This window comes from Nycticebus coucang, chromosome 11 (genome assembly GCF_027406575.1).
Source record: "Nycticebus coucang isolate mNycCou1 chromosome 11, mNycCou1.pri, whole genome shotgun sequence".
Classification (NCBI taxonomy): domain Eukaryota; kingdom Metazoa; phylum Chordata; class Mammalia; order Primates; family Lorisidae; genus Nycticebus; species Nycticebus coucang.
The window spans coordinates 52014760-52037750 of NC_069790.1; the positions used below are offsets into that span (position 1 = coordinate 52014760).

Here is a 22991-nt window from a genome sequence, read left to right on the forward strand (position 1 = left end):
AGAAATTAATGACAATTAATGATATGGTAGGGCATTGGGGAAGGGGAGAGCAGATAGAGAAGGAGGGAAGGGCTGAGGGAAAGGAAAAGAAGAAGAAAAAAAGAACAAAAAAAAGAAAAGAAAATAGTGACTAATTTTCACATAAATTGGTTTCAATTTTGACCAAAGTATATTACTTAAACATTAATTTTTAACTCAACATGTTGATATGTTGTTTAGGATGTTGTATCCTCATTTATAAGTGACATATGTTTGTAATTTCTCCTTTATAATAATATATTTTCTCCAACTTTAATATCAGGTGTACCTAGATCAAGAATGATTTTGATGTATTTCTTCTTTTTCTATTGTCTATAAGATTTATCATGATCTGTTTCTTGAAATTTTTACTTTTATTTATAAATATTAGTTGTTTATTTTTTGATACGTAAAAAAAAGAATAATAAGTTAACTGATGACTCCATACTGAATCTCAGAGTCAAAGCATTCTATAATAGACATACTCTTATTTGACAATGTGAATGTTACTTTCTTTGCATTATTATTATTATTGCTTAATATTTCTTTTTATTTTTTATTATTAAATCATAGCTGTGTACATTAATGCGATCATGGGGCACCATACACTGGTTTTATAGACCATTTGACATATTTTCATCACTGTAGTAATTGTCTGATTCCTTTTCTGAATGTATTTATGTTCGTTTGTTCTTTACAAGGTTTTAGTTTCTGACCCTTATCTTAAACATCATTATTGTCATTAAATCTTAAGTCTTTTTAATTTTGTGAAGGCAAAAAAAATGGAAACCTAATTAACACATGTATATGTAAAAATTAAAATTAAAATTAAAAAAAAGAGCAACAGTGAGATCCTGACTCATGAAAAAAATGGCAAGCGCCTGTAATCCCAGTGGCTTCCAGAAGCTGAGGCAGTGGGGTGCCTGGAGTCTGAGGTTGTGGTGAGCTACTACGCCCACTGCACTCTGCTCAGGGGCATAGGGTGGGACCCTGTCTCAACAACAACAAAAAAAAATCAGAAGTAAATTAATGCTTACATTGCTATGAGCCCTGCTTTAAGTGGTTTTTAACACAAGTTGATTTTGAGTGAACCCAAGAAATGCTTCACTTCATTTATGTCTGCAAGTGTTTATTGATCCTCTACTATGTGAGGCAACAGGAAAACATGACCCAGTCAACAAGTCCTCAAAGACACTAGAGCCCAGTAGGGGATATTAATAAGTAAATAGAAAATTACAATGACAAGTTGTAAGACAGGACTTACCAGAGGGTGCTGTGGCATTGGGGGCAGGGGAAGACTCTCTAAAGGAAGTGAGACCTAAGCTAAGGCCTAAAGAGAAAAGTAAGAACCATCCAGACCAAGCTGCATGAATGAAGGGAAGAGAGTGGATTTGGAGCAGAGCATAGTATGTCTGGGTACTGAAAGGAGCACGGTCAAGACTGGGTCTTGAAATCAGGGTGGTGGAAGTGCTGGTGTTGGAAAGATGGAAAGGGTGATAGAAACACTTGAGTGTGAAAGACACAGTTCCTTGCTTACTCTACAACCTCCTTTTCCTTTCTCTGCTAACAAGACCTTTGAGAACTGGCAGAGATCCCTTGATTTAGGACAGCTAGGGAATGAATCAAGGTTGTTTTCATTTTACAATCATGAGTCTAGGATTGGACTCATCATCCGTTTCTAGACAATGGGATCTAAGGAGAAACCCACCAAGGCTTCTTTTTCGGGCTGAAAACCGACCTTCACAAGAAAAATGCGGTTGCCCTCTTCTTTCCTGTCTGAATGCTCACAGAGCTCTCAAAGACGACCTGGAGCTGCTATGACCATTGTGAGATCAAGGAAGAGACCAAAAGAAGGAAGAGCTAAGTTAATATCATTTGGTTGGGCTGATAAACTATTTCTAGAACTGTCTTTGTCTGCATTTCTTGGTATGTAAGAAAAGAGAATGTCTTTATTATTTAAGTTTATTTGTCACGTATTCTGTTTCATGGTCCTAAATGTTTTACAAAGACTAAATTGATAAGCTACATCATGAAGGGCCTGACAAGCTATTCTAATCAACATCCTCTCCTTTTTTTCTTTGAGACAGAGTCTTGCTCTGGCTACAGTGCTGTGGCCTTAGCCTAGCGCAGAGCAACCTCAGACTCCTGGGTTCAAGAGATCCTCTTGCCTCAGCCTCTTGAGTAGCTAGAACTACAGGCATACACCACAATGCCCAGCTACTTTTTCTATTTGCATTAGAAACAGGGTCTCACTTTGCTCAGGCTGGTCTCAAACTCCTGAGCTTAAAGGATCTTCCTGCCTCAGCCTCCCGGAATGTAGAATTATAGGCGTGACCCAGCTCGTCCCATCCTAATCAACACCCTTTTATTCTCAGTGGCAGAAATCTATTTCTAACTGGGTTAGATGAAAGGGAGACATTATAGGAATGTAATAGGGTATCTCATGTGATCCAAGGAAGGGTTGAACAACCAACTTTTGGAAGGGCAGGCTGCTTGAACCAGGGGTTCTCAAACCACCTCTCATCTCTGCTCCTCCCCCATGCGCTGGCTTCATCCTTTCCCACTGCTGACTTGGTTCCTGGTGCAAAATATGACTATAGGGCTATTGATAGCTCCTGAGATTCTCTCTTAGTTTCTCCTTTCCTGGAAGGACTGCCACCTACTTTCTCTAATATTAAATTTAAAAATCCCATTTTACTTCCATGAATAAAGAAAGAAGTAGTTCTGGGTGCCAGAGTAATAGATAATCACCTCAGAAGGAACCTCCAGAAGATTTTAAACCAAAGAGTGAAACAATTAAATTTGTACATTAGAAAGATTGCCCTAGTTTTAGGCTACAGCATGGATAGGGAGGGCAGTTCCAGGAGCAGGGTAATTGCCATAAGTTATGTGAGAAGTCATAGTGCCTGCATAGAACTAGAGATGGCGCAGATAGGATTCAAGCTCTTATTTGAATAGCACTAATCTAATCACAATAAAGAGTACAACTTGTTTGTGCAGGGACATGAGGGAATAAACAGAGAGCTGTATATATCATTATGATTTTAAATAAAGGCTTGGGAAAAATTAATCAAGTTGCCAGCTTTTATCATAATCCAATGTTTTTGTTTTAAAGTATAGTTTGAAGATTCTACAAAGTATGCTGAAGTTGATTCACTACTGATTTAACATAAAAATTTATTAATAACTTGCAAGTTTGTTTAGGACATAAAATATCAAATACAAAAATTCAACAACCAAACCTCATATGTGACCCTACCAATCCCACAAATATTAGTAGAAAATCATTTGTGTATGTTCTGCAGAAAGAATACAGCCTATCTGAAGCCTCGGGCGAAGATTAAGATGCTAATAAATGAAAGCAAACTGCTGGAAATAATAGCACAGTCACAAAACTAAACAAATATCACATATGATTGTACATAACAGTGAAAATAATTAACCCAAGTGAATTATCCAATGGGCTATTGTTGCAATTTATAAACAAATGGGGTGATTTCATTTTTATTGATATGAATTCAGAAAAACTTTTCTTTTTGGATTCTGAGTCTGTTCTGAATGGGTATTTCTTTAAGAGTGGACCACAAATCAACACACCAAGAGGCAAAGACAGTAGATGGGAGAAGCTCAGATTGAGAAAGAAAGGAAAACAGAGGAAGAGGAGGAGGATAGCCTCAACGTAAACCAATAAATATTTACTGTGTCTCAGGCCCCATACTGAGATTGGCAAGGAAAGCTGTTAGGCCTGATTCCTGCAAACAGACCAGCCAAAGCTTGATAACTCTCCTCAGGGGCACCAAACCAGATGTTAGGTGAATAATAACACACTTACCACTATTTGCCCAAAGATGAGACACAAAAGAAGGAGAGAAGGGAACACAGAGTTCCTGACAGAATTTGCAGCTGGAGAGCAAGGGGCAAGGGGGGGAGGGGGACAGGGCAGATAAGGAGAATAAGGAAGAGGAGGAGTGAGGGGAGGATGAGGAGGAGTGGGAAGAGAATGCTCTCTTTGCAGTCTTTTACCTTAACCAAAGCTGCCCAGCCTCTTGGTGCCATTAAGCCAGAGGTTCTCAAATTTTAGTTTGTACATCAGAATGGCCTGGGGAGACAGTTTAAAATGTGAAATTCCTGCCTCAATCCAAAGATTGATCCATCGGGTCTGTGTGTATCATGCATTGTTAATGAGCCTCTCAGGCCTACTAACCCACACAGGAGTTTAAGAACCACTGCCCTAAAGAGAGAACTTTAAGATCAATAGAGGAACCACATATTCTCTGACGTTTTAAAAAGGCAAAGAGTGGTCATAGCCATTGGGAAGGTTTGAGTATATGTTAAGAAGGCTGGGACACATTTGAAATAAAATTTGTAAGATTAGATCAAAGACTGAACAGTAGTGATAATAAGGAATAGTACCCATGCGAATTTAGAAAACACTTCTTTTGACTATTCTATAATTGTTTTCTGCTTTACCTGATGAAGAGTTTATTTCTGACATTAAAAAGTAGAACATCTGTGACTAACTCTGGTAGATATAGTAGAAGGCCTAACCAGAAATATCAAACTCACCGGAGTTAGCAATAGGGCATCAGCATCACATGCTGGTCTTCACAAACATCTTGATGCTACAGACTCACCCACTCCAGATTTACTGAATCAAAATATCTGGGGATGAACCCAGCCAAGAAGGAATTTGATAGCTCAGGGCTGAGAACCGCTGCACTACTGCCACCTGACGGAAACATATCTAAATTGTAAGGACCGCTTTCTGGACAGTAGTGTCCTTTGCAACCTGCGTGTTGGACAGTCATAGTCATAACCACAAAAAAAAAAATAAATGTACAGAAACCACAAAAAATCATATCTGTTCATTTGGTAATTTTTATTTAAAATAAAAATTATTTAATTTATTTAAAATATTTTGAAGCCCTAAAATACAATGCCTTCAGTTTATAAAGAGTTTTACCATTTATAAGGTATATTCACATGCATTACTTAGATTACCCCCTAATAACATTTTAGAATGGGAAGTATTCTCAACATTTTATACGTAAAAAAATAGACATTGAGTGTGTAAAAATTATCCCAATAGTCCCTGAACTTGTCTGCATGTTAGAATCACCTGGAGAGCTTCATAAAATACTGATGCCAGTGTCGTGGCCATATAGATTGAGATTTAATTGATCTGGGGAACAGCCTGAGTTTGAACATTTTTACAGACCCCCCCTTTGATTCTAATGTACAAAACATTTGGGGAAAACTAGACTAGCTCCTATCACCCAGATGGTAATTAATGAGATTGGAGTTTGGTTGTTTTGACATCAAGTTAATGCTCATGGAATTACAAAGCTCCAATACAATAATTATCCTCAAATAATACCTATTGAGTCTTACAATAGATCAGGGTTTTCAAATTCTTTTGACCATAAGAATTACCTGAGTTGGTTGTTAAAAATACAGTCTCAGGACCCTCCAAAAAGGTTTCTAATTTGGAAAGGGTCTGGGGAATGTATGTATTTCAAAAGTGCTCATCTGATATTTAGGATAAAATAAGTTTGGAAAAACTATCATAGAGAATATCAGACCATATCAGCATTATAAAATAATAATATTGAGCATTAAAAATTGATTTGAAAAATAGCTAAAAGTTAATGTAGAGACTTTACCAAAATGAAACCAAGAGAACTAACTGGACATCCTACCCTCAGACAGTCTTGTATAACTATATACAAACTTTTCATTCATTAATTCAAAAAATTTTGTAGTTGACTGAAGCCATCAAAATAGTATATGATTTTAAAGAGTAACTACATGACATGGGCTCTTTCTTGTATTATTTTATATGTCATCTCCATCCCACCACAAACCACCACATGCATGCCTATACTTATACACAGTCAATTCTTAGCATAAAGTCAGTGCAAAAAGTAAATACTTGAAATATTTATATTGTGACCATCTGAACTGACTTGGCATTGGTTAAAATACACAGTTTTAGGTGGAAAGAAGTTTTTTAATTCCAGGTAAGAAGCAGTCAGGGCTGGAAAGTCAATGGCAATAAGACTAAAGCAAAAGCACAGAACCGCTGAGGAACACTATAAAGAAACGTTAATCTTTTATTGTAAATTCTGGACTTGTAATGAACCAGAACTTACCAACCAATTAAGTACATGAGGTAAATAACTAGGCAATAATGCAAAATATTTTTTAGGTTTTTAGGCTTGCATTAGATAACAGGGAGAAGGAGCACTAGGAGAAAAATATTGTTCAGTCATATCAAGTCTGAAATAACAAATGCTTACTGAATGAATGATAGGCCTACCTAGTAGTGACATATTGAATTTTGGAAATAAAATAGCCATAGTTGCACACTGAAAGTCATTACCTGATCCTCCTTCCCCCTAAATCTGGACAACCGCCGAACCCCAGGGAGGTGCTGAGTTTCCTGGAGTGGCTTCCAGCCTTTCCAACCTTCAGTGCCTTTCTATAGGTCTTCTTTAATATTGTGTTGGCTATTCCAACATATGGCTGAAGTTTTTCAAAGTTTAATTAAAACTATAAACCAGTAACTCCAAGAAGCTCAACAAACTCCAAAATATAAGAATAAACAACACTAAGACTTTAAAGTTATAAGGCAGGCAAGATAGTTGGCCAGAGACATCAGTGGCCAGATTATTTCAGAAAGAAGGAAAAGATTAAGATGAAAAAAACTTTGCCCAACTGTAATTCTGAGGGAAAAGTATCAGAACCTATTGGATATTCCACAGGAAGAGGTTGTGGAGCAGAACAAAAAGGAGAAGGATTTTGGCAGAAACCAACCCCCAAGAACTTGGAGCCCCATAGAAACGGTAAGCGTGGATGTTGGCTTTTCCTCCCCTCACACTTCTTGCAAACTGCAGGCTTCTGAACTGCTGGAGCACTTCTCTGCCCTCACAATCCCAAATGCTGCCACCAATGAACTTGGAGCTTCCTGAGAACACAGCACCAGACTTTCAGCCCCGTTAGGGTCACTCCCCCTCACTACAGGCCTGAGCTGAGGTGGAAGTGGCCATACTGCTTCCCTATCCATTGTGTGCCTCTGTTCTGCCTGGGCAGCTTCAGCCCTTCAGTTTTCTTGTCATTGGAACCCACACAGACATTTCCCAACACCTACTGAGACTGTGATAGCTACAGGGGCCCACTGGGTCCCAGGGGAACTGTGTGATCCCAGAGTTCAGATATTTGGGGTGGGAGCTGCCTTCAGAAGAGATGAGAGTACAAGAAGCCAAGGGGCCCCCTGTAGGCAAGGGGGATTATAGTGTCAGCTCTCCCCCACTCAGACTCTTCTCCATCTCCTCCAATCCACCACCCACAGCTGCCAAAACAGCCATGGCAGTTCCCACACGGGTTGGCATGAGTACTTCTGCTCCCATGCTCCCTCCACACCCAGGCTTCCACAAAGAGTGCGGCTCACACCTTTCCTCTTAAAGACCTGCTGCAGACTAAGGAGTGCTCAGACTGTGAGCTCCCTACTTACCAGCCCTTCCCAGTACTGCTCCCCTGGCTGCTCCAGCAAAGCAGGGCATATCCCAGGGCAAAGAGACATTAAGCCTGCTTCACACTCCACAAACAACTCGGGACCACCACACTTCTCCCATGTAAATTCGGGGGATCAGAGGACAGGACTGCCGGCTATATCCTATACCCCCAGAACTACATTATGTCACTTGTGGGCATGGAGAAGAGACTTGTGAACTGATGTTGGGAGGCAAGGGAGCCCACGTAGAAGAACTAAAAGGAGAGTGCAGTGTGGTCTGGGCCACAGAATACTTGCAAAGCATCCCTTTCCTCACAAGGAAGCTGTACTTTGCGTGTGAGATGGTATCCTTGACAGGGAAGCTCCCAGCTTGTGGCAACATTCATTGCTGGTGAGCTCAGCTAGTTTGGGCTGCTGCTTGCAGCCAGATTCTGGAATGAGATCCATGGTGCAAGGGAAAAGGGAAAAAAGCAAAACCCACTCCTGCCTGACAAGCTGTGAATCCCAGACAATCCTTACCTTGCAAACAGACCTTTTGTCTTTCTGGCGTTGCTTTAGCCCCTCCCTGGTGGCCTTCCCCAGAGGCTTGAGAGATGACGCTAAAACCCTGCTGACATAGCCCTTGTGCCCACCTTTACAGAGCCTGAATGCAGATTTACCCAACTCTACTGAGGGCGACAAAGTGAGACTCTGTCTCAAAAAAAAAAAAAAAAAGAAGTGACAACTTCTCCAGATGAGAGGGAATCTGTGCAAGAACTTCAGAAGTATAAAACATCAGAGTGAAAGGACCCTCCCACAAAGGATCACACTACTTCTCCAGCAAAGTATCCCAACCAAAATGAAAATATTAAAATGACAGATGAAGAATTCCAAATGTGGACTGTAAGAAAACTCAATGAAATTCAAGGGAAAATGGAAGAAGTCAGAAAAAATAATTCAGTAAACGAATGAAAACTTTACTGGATATATATATATATTTTTTAAAAATAAAGAAAAAAATCTGGAAATGAAAAATTCATGTTAGGAAATACAAAATGCAGTGGAAAGATTTGAGAATAGACTACACTAAACAGAAGAACAAATTGCAGAGTTTGAAGACAACTCTTTCAAATTAATCCAGTCAGTCAAAAATAAAGAAAAAAACATCAAGAGGAATAAACAAAGTCTATGAGAAATATGGGATTATGAAAAATAGCCAATAAGGGTGAAGAAGAAAATCCAAAAGGTCTAGAAAACCTACTTGAGGGAATAACTGAGGAAAACTCCCTTAGTCTTTCTAGAGATTTAGACATCCAGATGCAAGAAACTCACTGAACAGCTGGGAAATTCATTGTAAAAAGGGCTTCACCAAGACACATTATTATCAAACTGGCTAAAGTAAACATGAAGAAGGAACCTCCATAGGCTGTAAGAACATCAAGTAACTTACAAAGGCAAATCCAACCCTCCACAAAACACTAGCAAACTGATTCAACAGCACATCCAAAAAATAATCCACCATAATCACGTGGATTTTATCCCAGGGATATAAGATGGTTCGATATACACATATCAAGATATGTGATTCACCACATAAACAGAAGTAAAATCAAAGACCATATGATCATCTTAATTGATACAGAAAAAGCATTCAGTAAAATATAGCACCACTTCATGATAAAGACCCTCAACAAACTAGACACAGAAGGAACATACTCAAAATTATAAAAGCCATGTATGACAGACTCATGGTCAATATTGTACTGAATATGAAAAAGTTGAAAGCATTCACCCTACGAACTATAATAATACATGGGTGTATGCTGTCATCACTTCTATTCAACATAATACTGGAAGTCCTGACCAGAGCAATCAAGCAAGAGAAAGAAATAAAGGGCATTCAAATCAAACTATCCCTGTTTGCTGATGATATGATCTTGTATTAGAAAACCCTAAAGACTCCACCAAGAGACTCCTAGAATTGATGAATAAATTCAGCAAAGCTTACCAAATCAATGTACACAAATCAGTAACATTTCTACATACTAACAGCAGTCAAGCTGAGTGTCAAATCAGAAATTCAATACAATTTACAATAGCTGCAAAGAAAATAAAATACTGAGGAATACATTTAACCAAAGGAGATGAAAGATCTCTGCAAGGAGAACTGCAAAACAGTGATGAAATAAATCACTGATGACACAAACAAATAAATGGAAAAACATCCCATGCTCATGCACTAGCAGAACATTCTTAAAATGTCCATACTGCCTAAAGTAATTCGCAGATTCAACACAATTCTCATCAAACTACTGTCATTTTTTCACAGATCCAGAAAAAAATAATCCTGAACTTCATATGGAACAACAAAAAAAGGGCAAATAATCAAAGCAATCTTGGCAAAAAGAACAAAGCCAGAGGCATCACATTACTTGACTTCAAATTCTACTATAGAGCTACAGTAACTAGAATATCATGGCACTGGTACACATGTAAAAAGCCCTGACTTCAGTCTTACATAATTTATCCATGTAACAAAAATATTTGTACCTCCTTAATATTTTGAAATAAAAATTATAAAAAAGTTTTTTAAAGCAACATGTAGGACATTATAATCAAGCTGCTTAAAACTAATGATAAGGAAAAGAAATCCTTAAAGCAGCAGGAAAAGAAAAAGATGCAGTGGGCTAACAGTAAGAATGACAGAAGATTTCTCATTGAAAATAGTGCAGACTAGAACACTGTGAAGCAGCATCTTTAAAGTACTGAAAGAAAAAAAGGCAACCAGGGGAAAAGTATTTCAAAAACAAAGAGTGAAAGAACTTTTCATACATAAATCTAAAAAAGATTCATCAGCAACATGCCAGCATTTTAAGAAATACATTAATGGTTTTGAATAAATCTTTTAATTGTTAAAACATCATATATAGTCAAAAAGTACCCTCTAGATTTATTAAGCAGGTTCTTCTGAGGACATTACTTGTTAGGGATGTGAATCCCAAGATCCTCTGTCTATTACCACCAGAGACCCTCGTGGTCTTACGACCCACAGATTGAGAATCATTATTTTAGAATATAAAATATGAGAAATGAAGATCTCTAATCATTATTTTAGAATATAAAATATGAGAAATGAAGATCTAATCCAACATCATGGGGAAAATGGAATAAAGGCTGAGCGGAAATAATATTCCAAAATATAGTGGCTTAAACAATACTGAACTTTATTTGCTTCTCACAAAAACATCCTGGCAGGACCACCAGGGCAATAAGGCAGCAGAAGGAATCAGGGATGGCCATCACCTGCCTCGCCCAAGGTGATCTATCCACTGGGAAAGGGAAAGGGCAAATGTTTGAGTGTGTTTCTTTCAACCACATGATGCAAAATGTCTTCTAGCCACATCCTATTGACTAAAACCTGGTCTATGGCCACACCTTACACTAAGGCAGCAGTTCTCCACCTGTGGGTCGCGACTCCTTTGGAGTGTATTAAAGGTTCACAGCATTAGGAAGGTTGAGAATCACTGCATCAAGGGAAGCTTAAAAAGGTAGCATTTTTATTGGGGAACAACGTGCTCAGTTGAAACTTTTATTATTATGGGAAAAGGGGAGAATACTTATTGGGGAAATGATTAAAAGTCTCTGCCAAAGCAAGTTAGTAACTGAGTTAAAACTAGAAAAGAAAAGGTTTATCAGATTGAGAGTTAGGAAATAGGGACTGTAGTTGTACTTCAGCCTCCTGTTCTAAGATTAAAACAAATGTTTGGCCCAAGCTTTCCCTGAACTCCCTTTACTATCCGCACCTGACCAAGTTCTTAGTGATTCTTTCAAATGGCCCCTGTCTAGAGGGAGAAAGATACTACAGACCTTCCTAGAGTATTTCTTTCTAATCTTGCAGTTAAATTCTGTTCTTTATTGGACAGTGTGACCCTTTGAGGAGTCATTAGCCCTGTCTACCAAGGGCATAGCTGTGAACTCTGGGCTAAGGTCAGCCCAAACCCTGGCATAGTTCCTAGTTAGAAGCAGTATTATACTCCATGGCATATGATAGACAAATTTCTCCACCCTCAGCAAATAAGATGTCCCATTTGTCATCACCACCATTTTTCTTGTAGACATTTCAATGAATGATACTGAGCATAAAGGGGTGGAAAGCTGAATCATCATTCAGAAGTCTAAAGTGGAGTGGCAACGAAAATAATACTCTTTCTAGTGTAAAACAAGCCTTCTTCCTTCATTATAGCTTTCATTTTAAGGGAAAGGAAGTTAATTTTAATCAACAAAAATTAATGCTACAGGCTTGGCACCCATAGCACAGTGGTTATGGCATCGGTCACATACACCTAGGCTGGCGGGTTTGAACCCGGCCTGGGCCAGCTAAACAACAACAACCACAAAAAAAACAATAGCCGGGTGTTGTGGCAGGTGCCTGTAGTCCCAGCTACTTGGGAGGCTGAGGCAAGAGAATCCCTCGAGCCCAAGAGTTTGAGGTTGCTGTGAGCTGTAATGCCACAGCACTCTCCTCAGGGTGACAGCTTGAGACTCTGTCTCAAAAAAAAAAATTAATGCTACTAATTAAACATTTGTTCTATATTCACATGTATGCACAAATTTGCCTAAAGATATAACGAGCTCTGCTGCGTGTATAACAAAAGTTTGTTTTGCTACATAGAGAGTATAAATAATCACAGGAATGAAACCTAAATTGGCCAAGGTACTTAGTTCATGTTCTTGAGTATATCCAATTCATTTTTAAGTATTACACAATCCAGGAATAAATGATTTTATTTTTGCCAATGAAATTTAACTCAATCTTCCTTTAAATTTCTAACACAAATAAAAAACATATAATCATTTTAATAATTTTAAAACTTTTTTTTTTTTCACATTTCCCAGCAACTCTGATGGGAAAGTGATTTTTTTCTTGTTTCTGAACTGAGCTTTGGAGAGATTTATAAGCATGGCTCTTAGTAAACACAATGATAATAACAATAGCTTATGCTCTATCTTAACATCCTGTGCTATGGGGCAGATACCATAAGTACACATCATGCTGCCCAAGATAAGTCAGGAAATAAAAGGATTTCAGAGCTGTAAAGGATTTTACATTTCTGTGTGGCATGAATGGTAGAACATTATATACCTTTTGGTGCCCATTTGCCAAGAGAAAGAAGGGCATTCTGCCTCACCTGTTCATGCTGGCTGAGACTGTAAGGAACATTTACAATATCAGAAATATATATCAACAATAAAATTGATTGTATTCTATTTAAATGAATAGTATGTGTGTGCCCATACATACATTTATATCAATACATACATATACATTCAAAAAAGAGAGATTACTGATTCAGTATACATTGTTCTGTGGCCAGAGATGGCCAACGGCTCAAGTTCTACTTAAAATAAATAAATATATATTCTTATGTATTAGGAATATGACACTATTCCAGTCACATTAGACAAGTTCATTGCTAATCCAATTCATTTTAGATTATCATTTGTCATCTGGCAAACACTAAAAAGCCTTAGAATTACATAGCTAAAAGTATCCGATAGGACATCAGGAAACAACTCCTGAAAAACTAATTTTCCTACATGAACTGTTTCTGTAAGTAAATTGTTTACACAATATAAATTATAATATATAATTTAATATGAATTTAATATATGATATATTAATTTAATATGCAATTTAATATTATTATATATATATTATATTATAATTATTTGAAAATGTCTCAGAAATTTGTGTTCTTTTTAAGAATTAAGGTAGAAACTTGGGGGCCTTGGGGCCAGAATTCTTATTTTTTTTACTTTTGCTTTCCTTTTGGTTTTTATGGCTGGTACAGATTGAGGCGGGCATTGAGGTGGGGAGAGTTGGTTGTGTTTTACCTTCAGTGGTATCCTCGATTAATATTAGTTTCTCAGGACAAAGGACCATTTCACTCCTTTGCTATTAAGTCCAATTCCATGAAACTTACTATTGTCTGTACTATAAAGACTGTTTTCATAGGTGAACAGGTTGCTTCTTCATTCATTAAAACAAGGAAGGCTGTTTTGTGAAGGCTGAGATGTTATAACACTAGAGGATGCTTGTAAATATTTGTGTAAGAGGAGATTTCTATCATAGGTATCCCATGCATGGACCTGAGATATTTCTGTCTTCCATAAGCAGGTTTCTCTGTCCAATTACCTCATATTTAGCTTTTCAGTTCTAGTAGAATTTGTACAGCATCAACAAATTTGCGAATAATTCACATATTTGGGGTTCATCATATTGTTCTTATACTGCAACTATTCCTGGAAAAGATATTGAATTTTCTCGGTGTATGTGTGCATCAATAAAATATATAAGAACACCAGGGTGGCACCTGTGGTCAAGTGGGTAGGGCACCGGCCCCATATGCCAGAGGTGGCAGGTTCAAACCCAGCCCCGGCCAAAAAAAAAAAAAAAAAAAAAAAACCAAAATATATAAGAACACCAATTGTTTTTCTTCTGAATAGCTTTGCTGAGACATAATTCACATGAATTATAAAATGCACAATTCAATGTTTTTTAGTATATCCACAGATAAGCATCACCATTTCCAATTTCAGAACATTTTCAACACCTCAGACAGACGTCCTATCCTTCTTTAGCTCTGACATCCTATCCTCCCATAATTTCTCTCTAAATGACCACTAATCTGTTTTCTGCCTCAGGGGATTTCCCTATCCAGGATTTTCATATGAATGGAATAATGTAATATATGGACTTTGTGACTACTTTCTTTTGCCCAACATAATGTTTTCCAGATTCATCTAAGTTGTAGCATGTATCAGTATTTCATTCCTTTGCATGACTGAATAATATTGCACTGTATGAATATACTACTTTTTAAATAATTCATTTGTCCACTACTGGACAGTTGGGTTGTTTTGACTTTTTGACTATTCTGAGTAATGTTACCATAGACATTTGTGCAATAGTTTTTGTGTAGACGTAAGTTTTCATTTCTCAATACCTAGAAGTGGAATTTCTGGGTCATACAGTAATTATGTTTAATTGAGGAACTGCCCGACCATTTTACAAAGTCGCTACACCATTTTATATTTCCATCAACAGTGCACATGAAGGTTCTGATTTCTCTACATATTTTACTGGATTTGCCTTTAAACAATATCATTTTGCTAAAGATAGAATAGAATAAAAGGTCAACATCCTGATGACATAGTAGAGATCGTACCAGTCCCAGACTGCCTACCTTCCAATTTCTCTTAAGTGAGAGAAAATTACCCCTTTCTCATTTAATCCACTATTATTTCTGTATCTTATTAACAGTACCTTCACACAAATCTTAACTCATGTGGTCCTATTAGCACATCTTGACACTGGGACATTTTTGAAAAATTTATCGTATTGAATATGTAAGAATTTTTTTCTATGGAGAAGTTTGTCATCCCATTGTACTCTGGAAAATGTAATTTCCATCTAATTACAGATCCTGTCTTTCAGTAGCCATTTTTCTTGGAAACTGTTTCAGGTTCTTCCTACCACCTTGTGGGTGCTCTGCAAAACGGAATCAACAACTTGGTATCTAGAAACAAGTGTTATAGTTAGAATGATTTTTAAATTGTAAGGAAAAGCAATCATTGTAGTGATACAGAATGAGCAGGAATTTATTTTTCCTTCCTCAAATATCATTCTGTTAGGACAAAAATAGACTGATGAGAAGTTATTTAAAGTTTTCTCTTACTTCTCTCAGAGTCTAGGGAATTTCAGTGCCATGTTGACTAGATAATGCTTATATCACCTATTTGTTCATTTTTAGACACAGCCCTTGAAGCCACTCAGCCTCTGTGACCGGTTGTATATACCTTAGCCTTTAGAAAGGTAAAAGGGAACCTGAGTAATTAGTTACATATCAGGTTTTTCCTTTTCTTCCCCCCTTGGTTTTGTAACAATCATGTCCATTTTGAAGAGATGCTCTGAACATACTATAAGCAACCTGCCATTCAAGTTGCTCTCTTGTAACAAATGTAAATGTCTGTCTTGAAGCCAGGCTTTGATAAATGGGGTTTCTTACACATTTTCATGTACCTAGTAAATCACTACTGGTGGAAAGAAGAACATTACAGAGTCAGGAAATACTTTCCTGTGTATCTATTCCTTTCTTAGTGCTTCAATGAACTGATAATACATTCAGTCAATGTATTTATTGAATACTTCCAATGCATTCCATTCTGCTAAAAAATATTATGCTTTTCCTTTTTAACTCTTGGTAATATATCTTTACATATTAGTTAGCAGTTCTTGGAATCAAGTGTATATCTTAAAATAAAATGTTAATTATCTCTCTTTTGAAAGAAGTCTTTGTTTCGTATTTAAAGACTCTTACAAACAGCAAAATCATTTGGCTTGTTACTAGGTTGGTTTGAATGTTTCTTATAAAGTCATATAAATAGGAGCAATGCTTTTCTCTCCCCAAATTTTTCCTGTATCTTAGCTTTTCAATAATTTCCTATTTCGTAGACCATATTCCTTCAATATTTGTTTATTAATAAACATTTATCAAGGGCCTGATGTTTACTCAATGCCATATTTTGGGTTATCCTGCAACAGGCTCAAATTTGTGACACACAGAATCCCCAAAGAATAACTTTATAAATTACTTAAATTTGTGGGGCTGTGCCATCTTCTTCCCTTTCTAATAAAATGTCAACATCTTCTATAATTTTTCTCTACCTATCCTTACAAGATACGCTATCTTGAGATTAATCTAAGTCTTTTGGTTCATATTCAAACACCTGGTCAAGAATCCCTTTATGGCACTCTGGGCAGTCCTCATCTCTAAAATAGGAATAATGATTTTACCTATAGTAATGGTTTGCTGTAAAAATTAAATGGAAAGCATACAGTATTTACCCAGCACATTGTGAGCAACCCCATTAGTTACTATGGATCTCAGATTTGTTTGCATCAGTATTCAATAACTTTGTTTTCATGCTGATAAGTTGTTTCAACCAGTGACTACTTGATGAACTTATTTATGATTATCCAACATAGCCAGGAATGGAACGATAGCACGTTGGGATTTCATGTCAGCTAGGAGGCACGTATTCCAACACTTTTCTTCATGTGATCTGTACACCGCAGGGTAATCCAGAAACAAAGGTTTGGTTCTTTCCTGGTGACGAAAAGTAAGAGAAGATGAAACTGCTATAAATGTCAATAATTTAAATTTAAAAAATATGAGAATAGACGAAAATGAAAAAAAATAAATAGACTATACGTTGTTTTTCAAACGCGGCCATTTTTCTTTAAGTCTAAATTTGATTTCAAGGTAGAAGCCCCGGTAACTTAACTTGGCATTAAGGTCATGAATTCCTTTCTACCCTAAGGAAATCTGACCTGGAAGCAAAGGGCACACCCTTTGCCACAGAGGAAACCCTGGGGCGTTCGCTGTGGCTTTCACCATGACTCTCACCTGTCGGCCAGTTCATTGTGACGCAAATGCTATGGACACGTGGAACACCTGCGGAGAGCCGGGGCGGGGTCACTCCGGGCGGCACATGCGAGCCACGGATACCTCAGGAGATGGGGGTCGAGGAAAGACCCCAGGGAGTAGAGAGAGAGAGACTCACTCCCGCATCCCCGACCCGCCCCAAACCAGGTGAGGACCGCGCCGCCCTCTCCCGGGTCGGGGGTCCCGCCGGGAGGGGGCGTCGAGCCGTGGGGAGGAGGCCGCGGCGCCGGCACAGAGGCGAGGGCGCCGGCTCCCCCCGGCCGCTGCGCTGCGCTGCGGCGCGCAGGGGCTCCGCCGGCTGCTATTCCGGCTGGCGGCGGTCGCCGCAGGAAGGGCCGGTTCCTGCGCTCCCCCGCCCCTTCCCTCGCCTTCTGACGCCGACGTCGGACCAGGGAGCCGGAGGGACGCTCCGACCACCGCCGCGAGGCTCCTGGGGGCCGGGGCTCCGAGGTACCTGCCCTCCGGGGCCGGGGCGGGGGCGCGCCGGGCGAGCTTCGTGCTGCAGCGGGAGACGCCCGGCAGCCGGGGCGGTCGAGGGCGCGGTTAGGGGCTGCCTCCTCTGCCCTCCGAGGGTGGCGGGTGACAGGCGGGTCGCCCCATCCGGTGCCTGATCCCAGAGAGGGAACAGCGTCAGCCCCTTCTCCTTCCCCGCCTCCCCCTCCGGCCTCGGAAGGTCTGAAGGATGCGCGCGCCATGAGAGTGCGTCAGCCCCGGGGGCGCGGAAGGGAAGCGTTCGTGCTCCGGCCCGGATCTCGCCCCGGCGCTGGGACCACCGGCACCCACGCCACCCCACCCACCCACGCCGCGCCTCGCCTTCCCAGTGGCTCCAGTCCGGGGCTCCGATGTCCCTTCCGCGCAGGGACTTGCGTCCAGGGCTGACTTGTTGACAAGTTCACCTGCCGTGGCGCCTGGTGTTTGCCTTTTCTCTTTGCCTGGTTGCCAGTCTTTGGCAGTGGCGACAGAGAGCAGATGGGTAGCTTTTTATAATCTCTAGTGCCAGGAGGCCTGATCTTGGTCCCCTGTGGGCGAGGTGCTTCACTAGTCTCGGACTAGGCAAGGGCAAGAGTCCCTCCGCAGGCCAGGTTCTTGCAAACCCTGGCGCTCCCGGTTCCTTTGGGTGCTGCTGACTCCGCCTTTCCTGCCCCGGGGCTCCTGCTTCCTCTAGAAGCGAACATATCCTGTTGTTAGGTTTGCCTTTTCCTCCAAGCGGGTCTCAGTTAACCTTTCCCACTGTATTTATTTGTAGTGTCCCAAAGTCCCTTATCTTTGGGATCTTAAAAGTATCGCGCCCTTTACGCTGGAGAAAGGCATTAACTACCTGGTAAGGGAAGAGTTGGAGAGTATCATGTTCTTTTAGGTAGCATAAAAAAATATCAGCGCAAGAAAGGGTTTTAGCCATAGACGTAGGTGACAGCCTTAGTAACTGAGATCTGGTAACTGTATAAAAATTATCAGGGCCTGGGAAATATATCGCCAGCTGGTTTGGGAATGACACTGAACGCAGAAAAAGGGCACAGAAGGCATTCATTGTCCATTAAGGTCTGTAAATTATGACTCACTGAAAACGTGTTTGTGTACATATGTTGCAGTAAAATCTCTCCAGAAAGTCTCAGGTTGGCTTCTGTGGCCCTCTGGTTTAGATCTGAGATCTGAACTGGGGGTGGGGGTAGGGCAGTGAAATGGGACAAGCTTACTAGTTTGAAATTAGTGTTCAATCTATTACTTTCTGTTAAAACACACACACAAATGCTTCTCTTACTTTCTGTTAAAACACACAAATGCTTTTAGATGAGTTTTCAAACTAAAGATTTCTTTTTAGGTTTCGGTCTTTATTTCTGATACATTCTTTGCAGAGAATACCGTAGGGACAAAGTCAGTTTATAATTGTTTTTTGGGGCGACAGAGTCTCACCTTGTCACCCTTGGTAGAGTGCCGTGGCATCACAGCTAACAGCAACCTCCAACTCTTGGGGCTTAGGCGATTCTCTTTCCTCAGTTTCCCGAGTAGCTGGGACTACAGGCGCCCGCCACAACACCCGGATATATATATTTTTTTTTTGGTAGAGACAGAGTCTCACTGTACCGCCCTCGGGTAGAGTGCCGTGGCGTCACACGGCTCACAGCAACCTCTAACTCTTGGGCTTACGCGATTCTCTTGCCTCAGCCTCCCGAGCAGCTGGGACTACAGGCGCCCGCCACAACGCCCGGCTATTTTTTTGTTGCAGTTTGGCCGGGGCTGGGTTTGAACCCGCCACCCTCGGCATATGGGGCGGGTGCCCTACTCACTGAGCCACAGGCGCCGCCCCCCGGATATTTTTTTATTGCAGTTTGTTGCCGGGCTTGAACCCGCCACCTTCAGCATATGGGGCTGGCGCCCTACTCAGTGAGCCACAAGCGCCACCCCAGTTTCTAATTCTTTATGGCTCAAATATTGCTGTTTGGTCTTAGACCAGTGGTTCTCAACCTGTGGTTCGTGACCCACAGGAACTGTATTAAAGGGTCGTGGCATAAGGAAAGTTGAGAACCACGTTTGAGACTAATACTATATATTATTTAAACTGTAGATGTGGTAAATATTTGTATTGTTATTAAGGATGAATATTTGGAAAACCTAACAATTAAGCTACAGAGGGCTACTTGTAATAATAGAGAGACCACTAAAAACTGATCTTGAATCCACCACCCATGGACCACTGAAAGTTGAAGACACTGAGTGGTTTATTTTCTGGCTGTTTGACCCTCGTTGGATACACCTGAGTAACTGAATGCTTTCTCTAAGCATCTTTGTTATGGTGCATTTCTCTCACCGCCGACCTTCTGAAAAGTACAGAAAATTTTGTTATTCAAAAGAAAATAATTCAAAATTGCTTCATTATCAAGGTACTTGACTAAACAGTGCATTTTTTCAGGTGTGAGCAGAGCTAAGGCGGCATGGCACCTGTGATAGGACAGGGAGGGTAAACCAGGGTTGGGGGTGAACTTTAAGGTTACAAGAGAACCTCATGCAAGACAGGGTAAGGAAGGGGGCAGGCCACAGGATCATGGGGAATGTTTCCTCTTTATTAGCTGAGCTAACAGCTGGAAGCCTGAGGGGAGGTAGCAGCGTTTATGATGAAGGGTCTGGTCCCTGGTGTCCTTTCTATTCCATCTGCATTATCAGTTTTATGGGAACCATGGAGAAGGATGAGACCTAGATGACTAATGTGTACATGTGTTTCAGTAAAATCTCTCCAGAAAATCACCCGCCACCATCAGATTCTGCCTCAGCAGAGCCTTATACTCAAAAACTGATAGAGGAAAAACATTTCTTCTCTGTTTTTTTTTTGGCCAGGGCTGGGCTTGAACCCATCACCTCTGGCATATGGGGCTAGCACCCTACTCCTTTGAGCCACAGGCGCCACCCTCTTCTCTGTTTTTTTTTCTTGTCACCCAATCTGATACAGTTTTGTATGCTAGCACTGTGAAGGAGTACAGAGGACAAACAGGCTTTGGGTCTGGATAGAAAAGGATTGGAAGCTCAGCTGTAACACCCAGCTAGCCATGTGATAAAGTTCTCTAAATCACCATTTCTTTATCTATAGAACAGGAGGATCTTTTAGGGTTGGGGTGGGGATTAGAGATTTTATATAATGTTTTGCACAGTAAATAGGACTCAAGTAGTCACCATAAATTATTCTTTCACATGCTAAATATATGGTATGTGTGTTGGAAAAGGATGCTACTGCTTTATCTGTGAAAGGAAATGTGTTCCAATTTGATTTTCAGTAGTTCAGTTTTATACCAATACTGAGACCCTGGGCTTGGTAGAAAATACTCTATGAAGTTGTGGGGTTTGGGGGGAGTGGGAGGGGGGTGGTGTACAGTCTGTAGTCCAGGATAATTTGTTCCAGTGGGGATAAATCTTCCAGGCCCCTGCCAGTCAAATGTGGTCCAGGAACCAGCAGCATTGCCTTCCCCTGAGAGGTTGTTAGGAATGTAGGATCTTAGCCTGCCTGCCCTTCTTACCGCAGACCCACCAAATTCAATTCTTAACTTGCAACAAGATCCCCATGTGTACATTAAAATTTGAGAAGCATTGAAGTAACCTGGTATTTCTCAAACTTTAGTGTCCTAGAGAATCATTTGGGGTCTTGTTAAAGGTGGATTCCCAGCCTGGCTTCCCCCATCTGCTGCTTAGGCAACTCTAATGCCCAGGGTGTTCCACAGCTATTTGATAAACACTGTACCAAACTATCCAGCACAATGCTCTATAATGAGCCTCTGCCCCTCTTTCTTCACAAAGCACTTTGGCAATCATGACCTTAATTGTTACTCAACTCCTTTTGAGTTAAAAGGGTATTATAGTCCCCATGTATCTCATAAGGACTGTAGGCATGATTTGCCTTGAATAATGCGTATCATTGATTTGCCTTGCAATCTCTATAAATCCTAATGGACCACTCTTTTACTGCTCTAGCAACAAATTAACATAGTTTTCATTTTTGTTTTTCTGGGGGGAGGTCTGTAAGTAATTTTTACAAATACTAATGAAGCTCTCTAGGACAGAGATGACTATGTGTGAGCAGGCATTTTATACAGGCTTTTAATTTTTTTGATTTCAGATTAATATAAGGTTGCAAACAATTGGGTAACAGTGTTTGCATTTGTTAGGTATAGTCCCTGTTGTAGTGTCCTGCACCCAGAAGGTGTGCCGTGTACCCTTACATTGTGCCCATTAAGTGGGAGCACACCCATCCCCCTCCCTCTTCCCTTCTCTCCCCTTCCTTCCTTCCCCCTCCCTGCATCTTGAATTAAATTTTTTCTCTTATGTGGGTGTATATTAGTTTGTCTGCTGGCTTCATATTAATATTGAGTACAGTGGATACTTGCTTCTCCATTCTTGTGATGCTTTACTAAGAAGAATGTGTTTCAGCTCCATCGAGGTTAATACAAAGTTGTAAAGTCTCCATCTTTTTCATAGCTGAATAGTATTCCATGTTGTACATATACCACAGTTTGTTAATCCATTCCTGGGTTGATGGGCATTTAGGTTGTTTCTACATCTTGGCTTTTTAAACAAAGCCTTCCTTTTATCTAACTCTAGGCCACTTAAGATAATGGATTTTAGACTTTATCATAAACAAGGATGATGTTGACTTGGCAGCGTTGGGAGTATAAGCAGTGACGCAGTAAAGCATACATCTCAGTGTCTGAAAAGTGGCAGGTCTTCCATCAGTGGTAACCACTTGTCCCAGTGTAAACCTAATGAGAGAAAATGAGTTCATGACAAGTTGGGAAAACCACACCCTATGTAATTTATAATGAAAATCACCAGTCTGTCTTGCTGAGTTAGATGACATAATTCACCAGGCTTTTGTACAAATCAGAGAAGTGGGGTGACTCCCTTGGTATTCAGTAAGCACCTGTTGTATAAATGCCATGTACTATGCACATTGCTAAATGCTGAGAATCCTAGGGTGAGAGCCAGACCTACTGTGCTCTGGAGGAGCCTAGGCCTGGTAAGGCAGACAGAGAATCCTTTCAGCAAAAGTAGGGAGGTATGGGGGGAGAAGCACAGGGGCTTGATGAGACTAGGGCAGATGTACCCCATCCAGACAGGACAGAGGGCAGAGAAAACCTAGGAGGGTTCATGAAGTAGGTTACCCTTGAGTTGAGCCTTAAAGGAGCAATAGTAGTTCAGCAGGCGAATAAGGTTTGGGAGTGGGGAGAGACTTCCCAACAGAGCATCTGTGTATACTAAGGTTTGGAGGTAAGGGGGAAAATCTGGCAAACAGCCCAATGTCTGGAGCCTGATGTACATGTGTGTCCCTTACTAGCTGAGTGGCCTTGGACAGGTTTGATCATCTGTGAGTTGGCAGCATTAAATTAATCAGTGTAAGTGTAGGACTAATTTCAGTTATGTGCAGGATAGTTGTGGAGGTAGTAGAGGTTTTAGTAGAAAATAGGGAACCAATATTAAAAAAAGAGAATGGT

At 40.3% G+C, this 22991-nt stretch overlaps 1 protein-coding gene and 1 long non-coding RNA gene across 13 annotated transcripts in view; one reads left to right on the forward strand and one right to left on the reverse strand.

The window, feature by feature from the left end:
- Positions 1-12168: 12168 nt before the first annotated feature.
- LOC128598530 (uncharacterized) lies at positions 12169-17802 on the reverse strand. Of its 2 annotated transcripts, none has more exons than XR_008383650.1 (3): positions 17474-17802; positions 16981-17028; positions 12169-16680 (listed from the first exon to the last, which is right to left on the reverse strand). It is a non-coding gene; the product is annotated as an uncharacterized LOC128598530 (long non-coding RNA). The 2 variants fall into 2 exon arrangements; XR_008383649.1 differs by having other exon boundaries at positions 16981-17082.
- ICA1 (islet cell autoantigen 1) overlaps positions 17007-22991 on the forward strand; it is a 173692-nt gene continuing 167707 nt past the window's right edge. For 6 of the 11 annotated variants that reach the window (XM_053609005.1, XM_053609011.1, XM_053609008.1 and 3 more), the window contains exon 1: positions 17174-17469. Coding sequence is in view for 3 of the 11 variants with exons in the window: in XM_053609001.1 (XP_053464976.1) it covers positions 17007-17166 (160 nt within the window). In the remaining 8 variants the exon portion in view is untranslated. The other 5 variants (XM_053609001.1, XM_053609002.1, XM_053609003.1 and 2 more) reach the window with 2 other exon arrangements.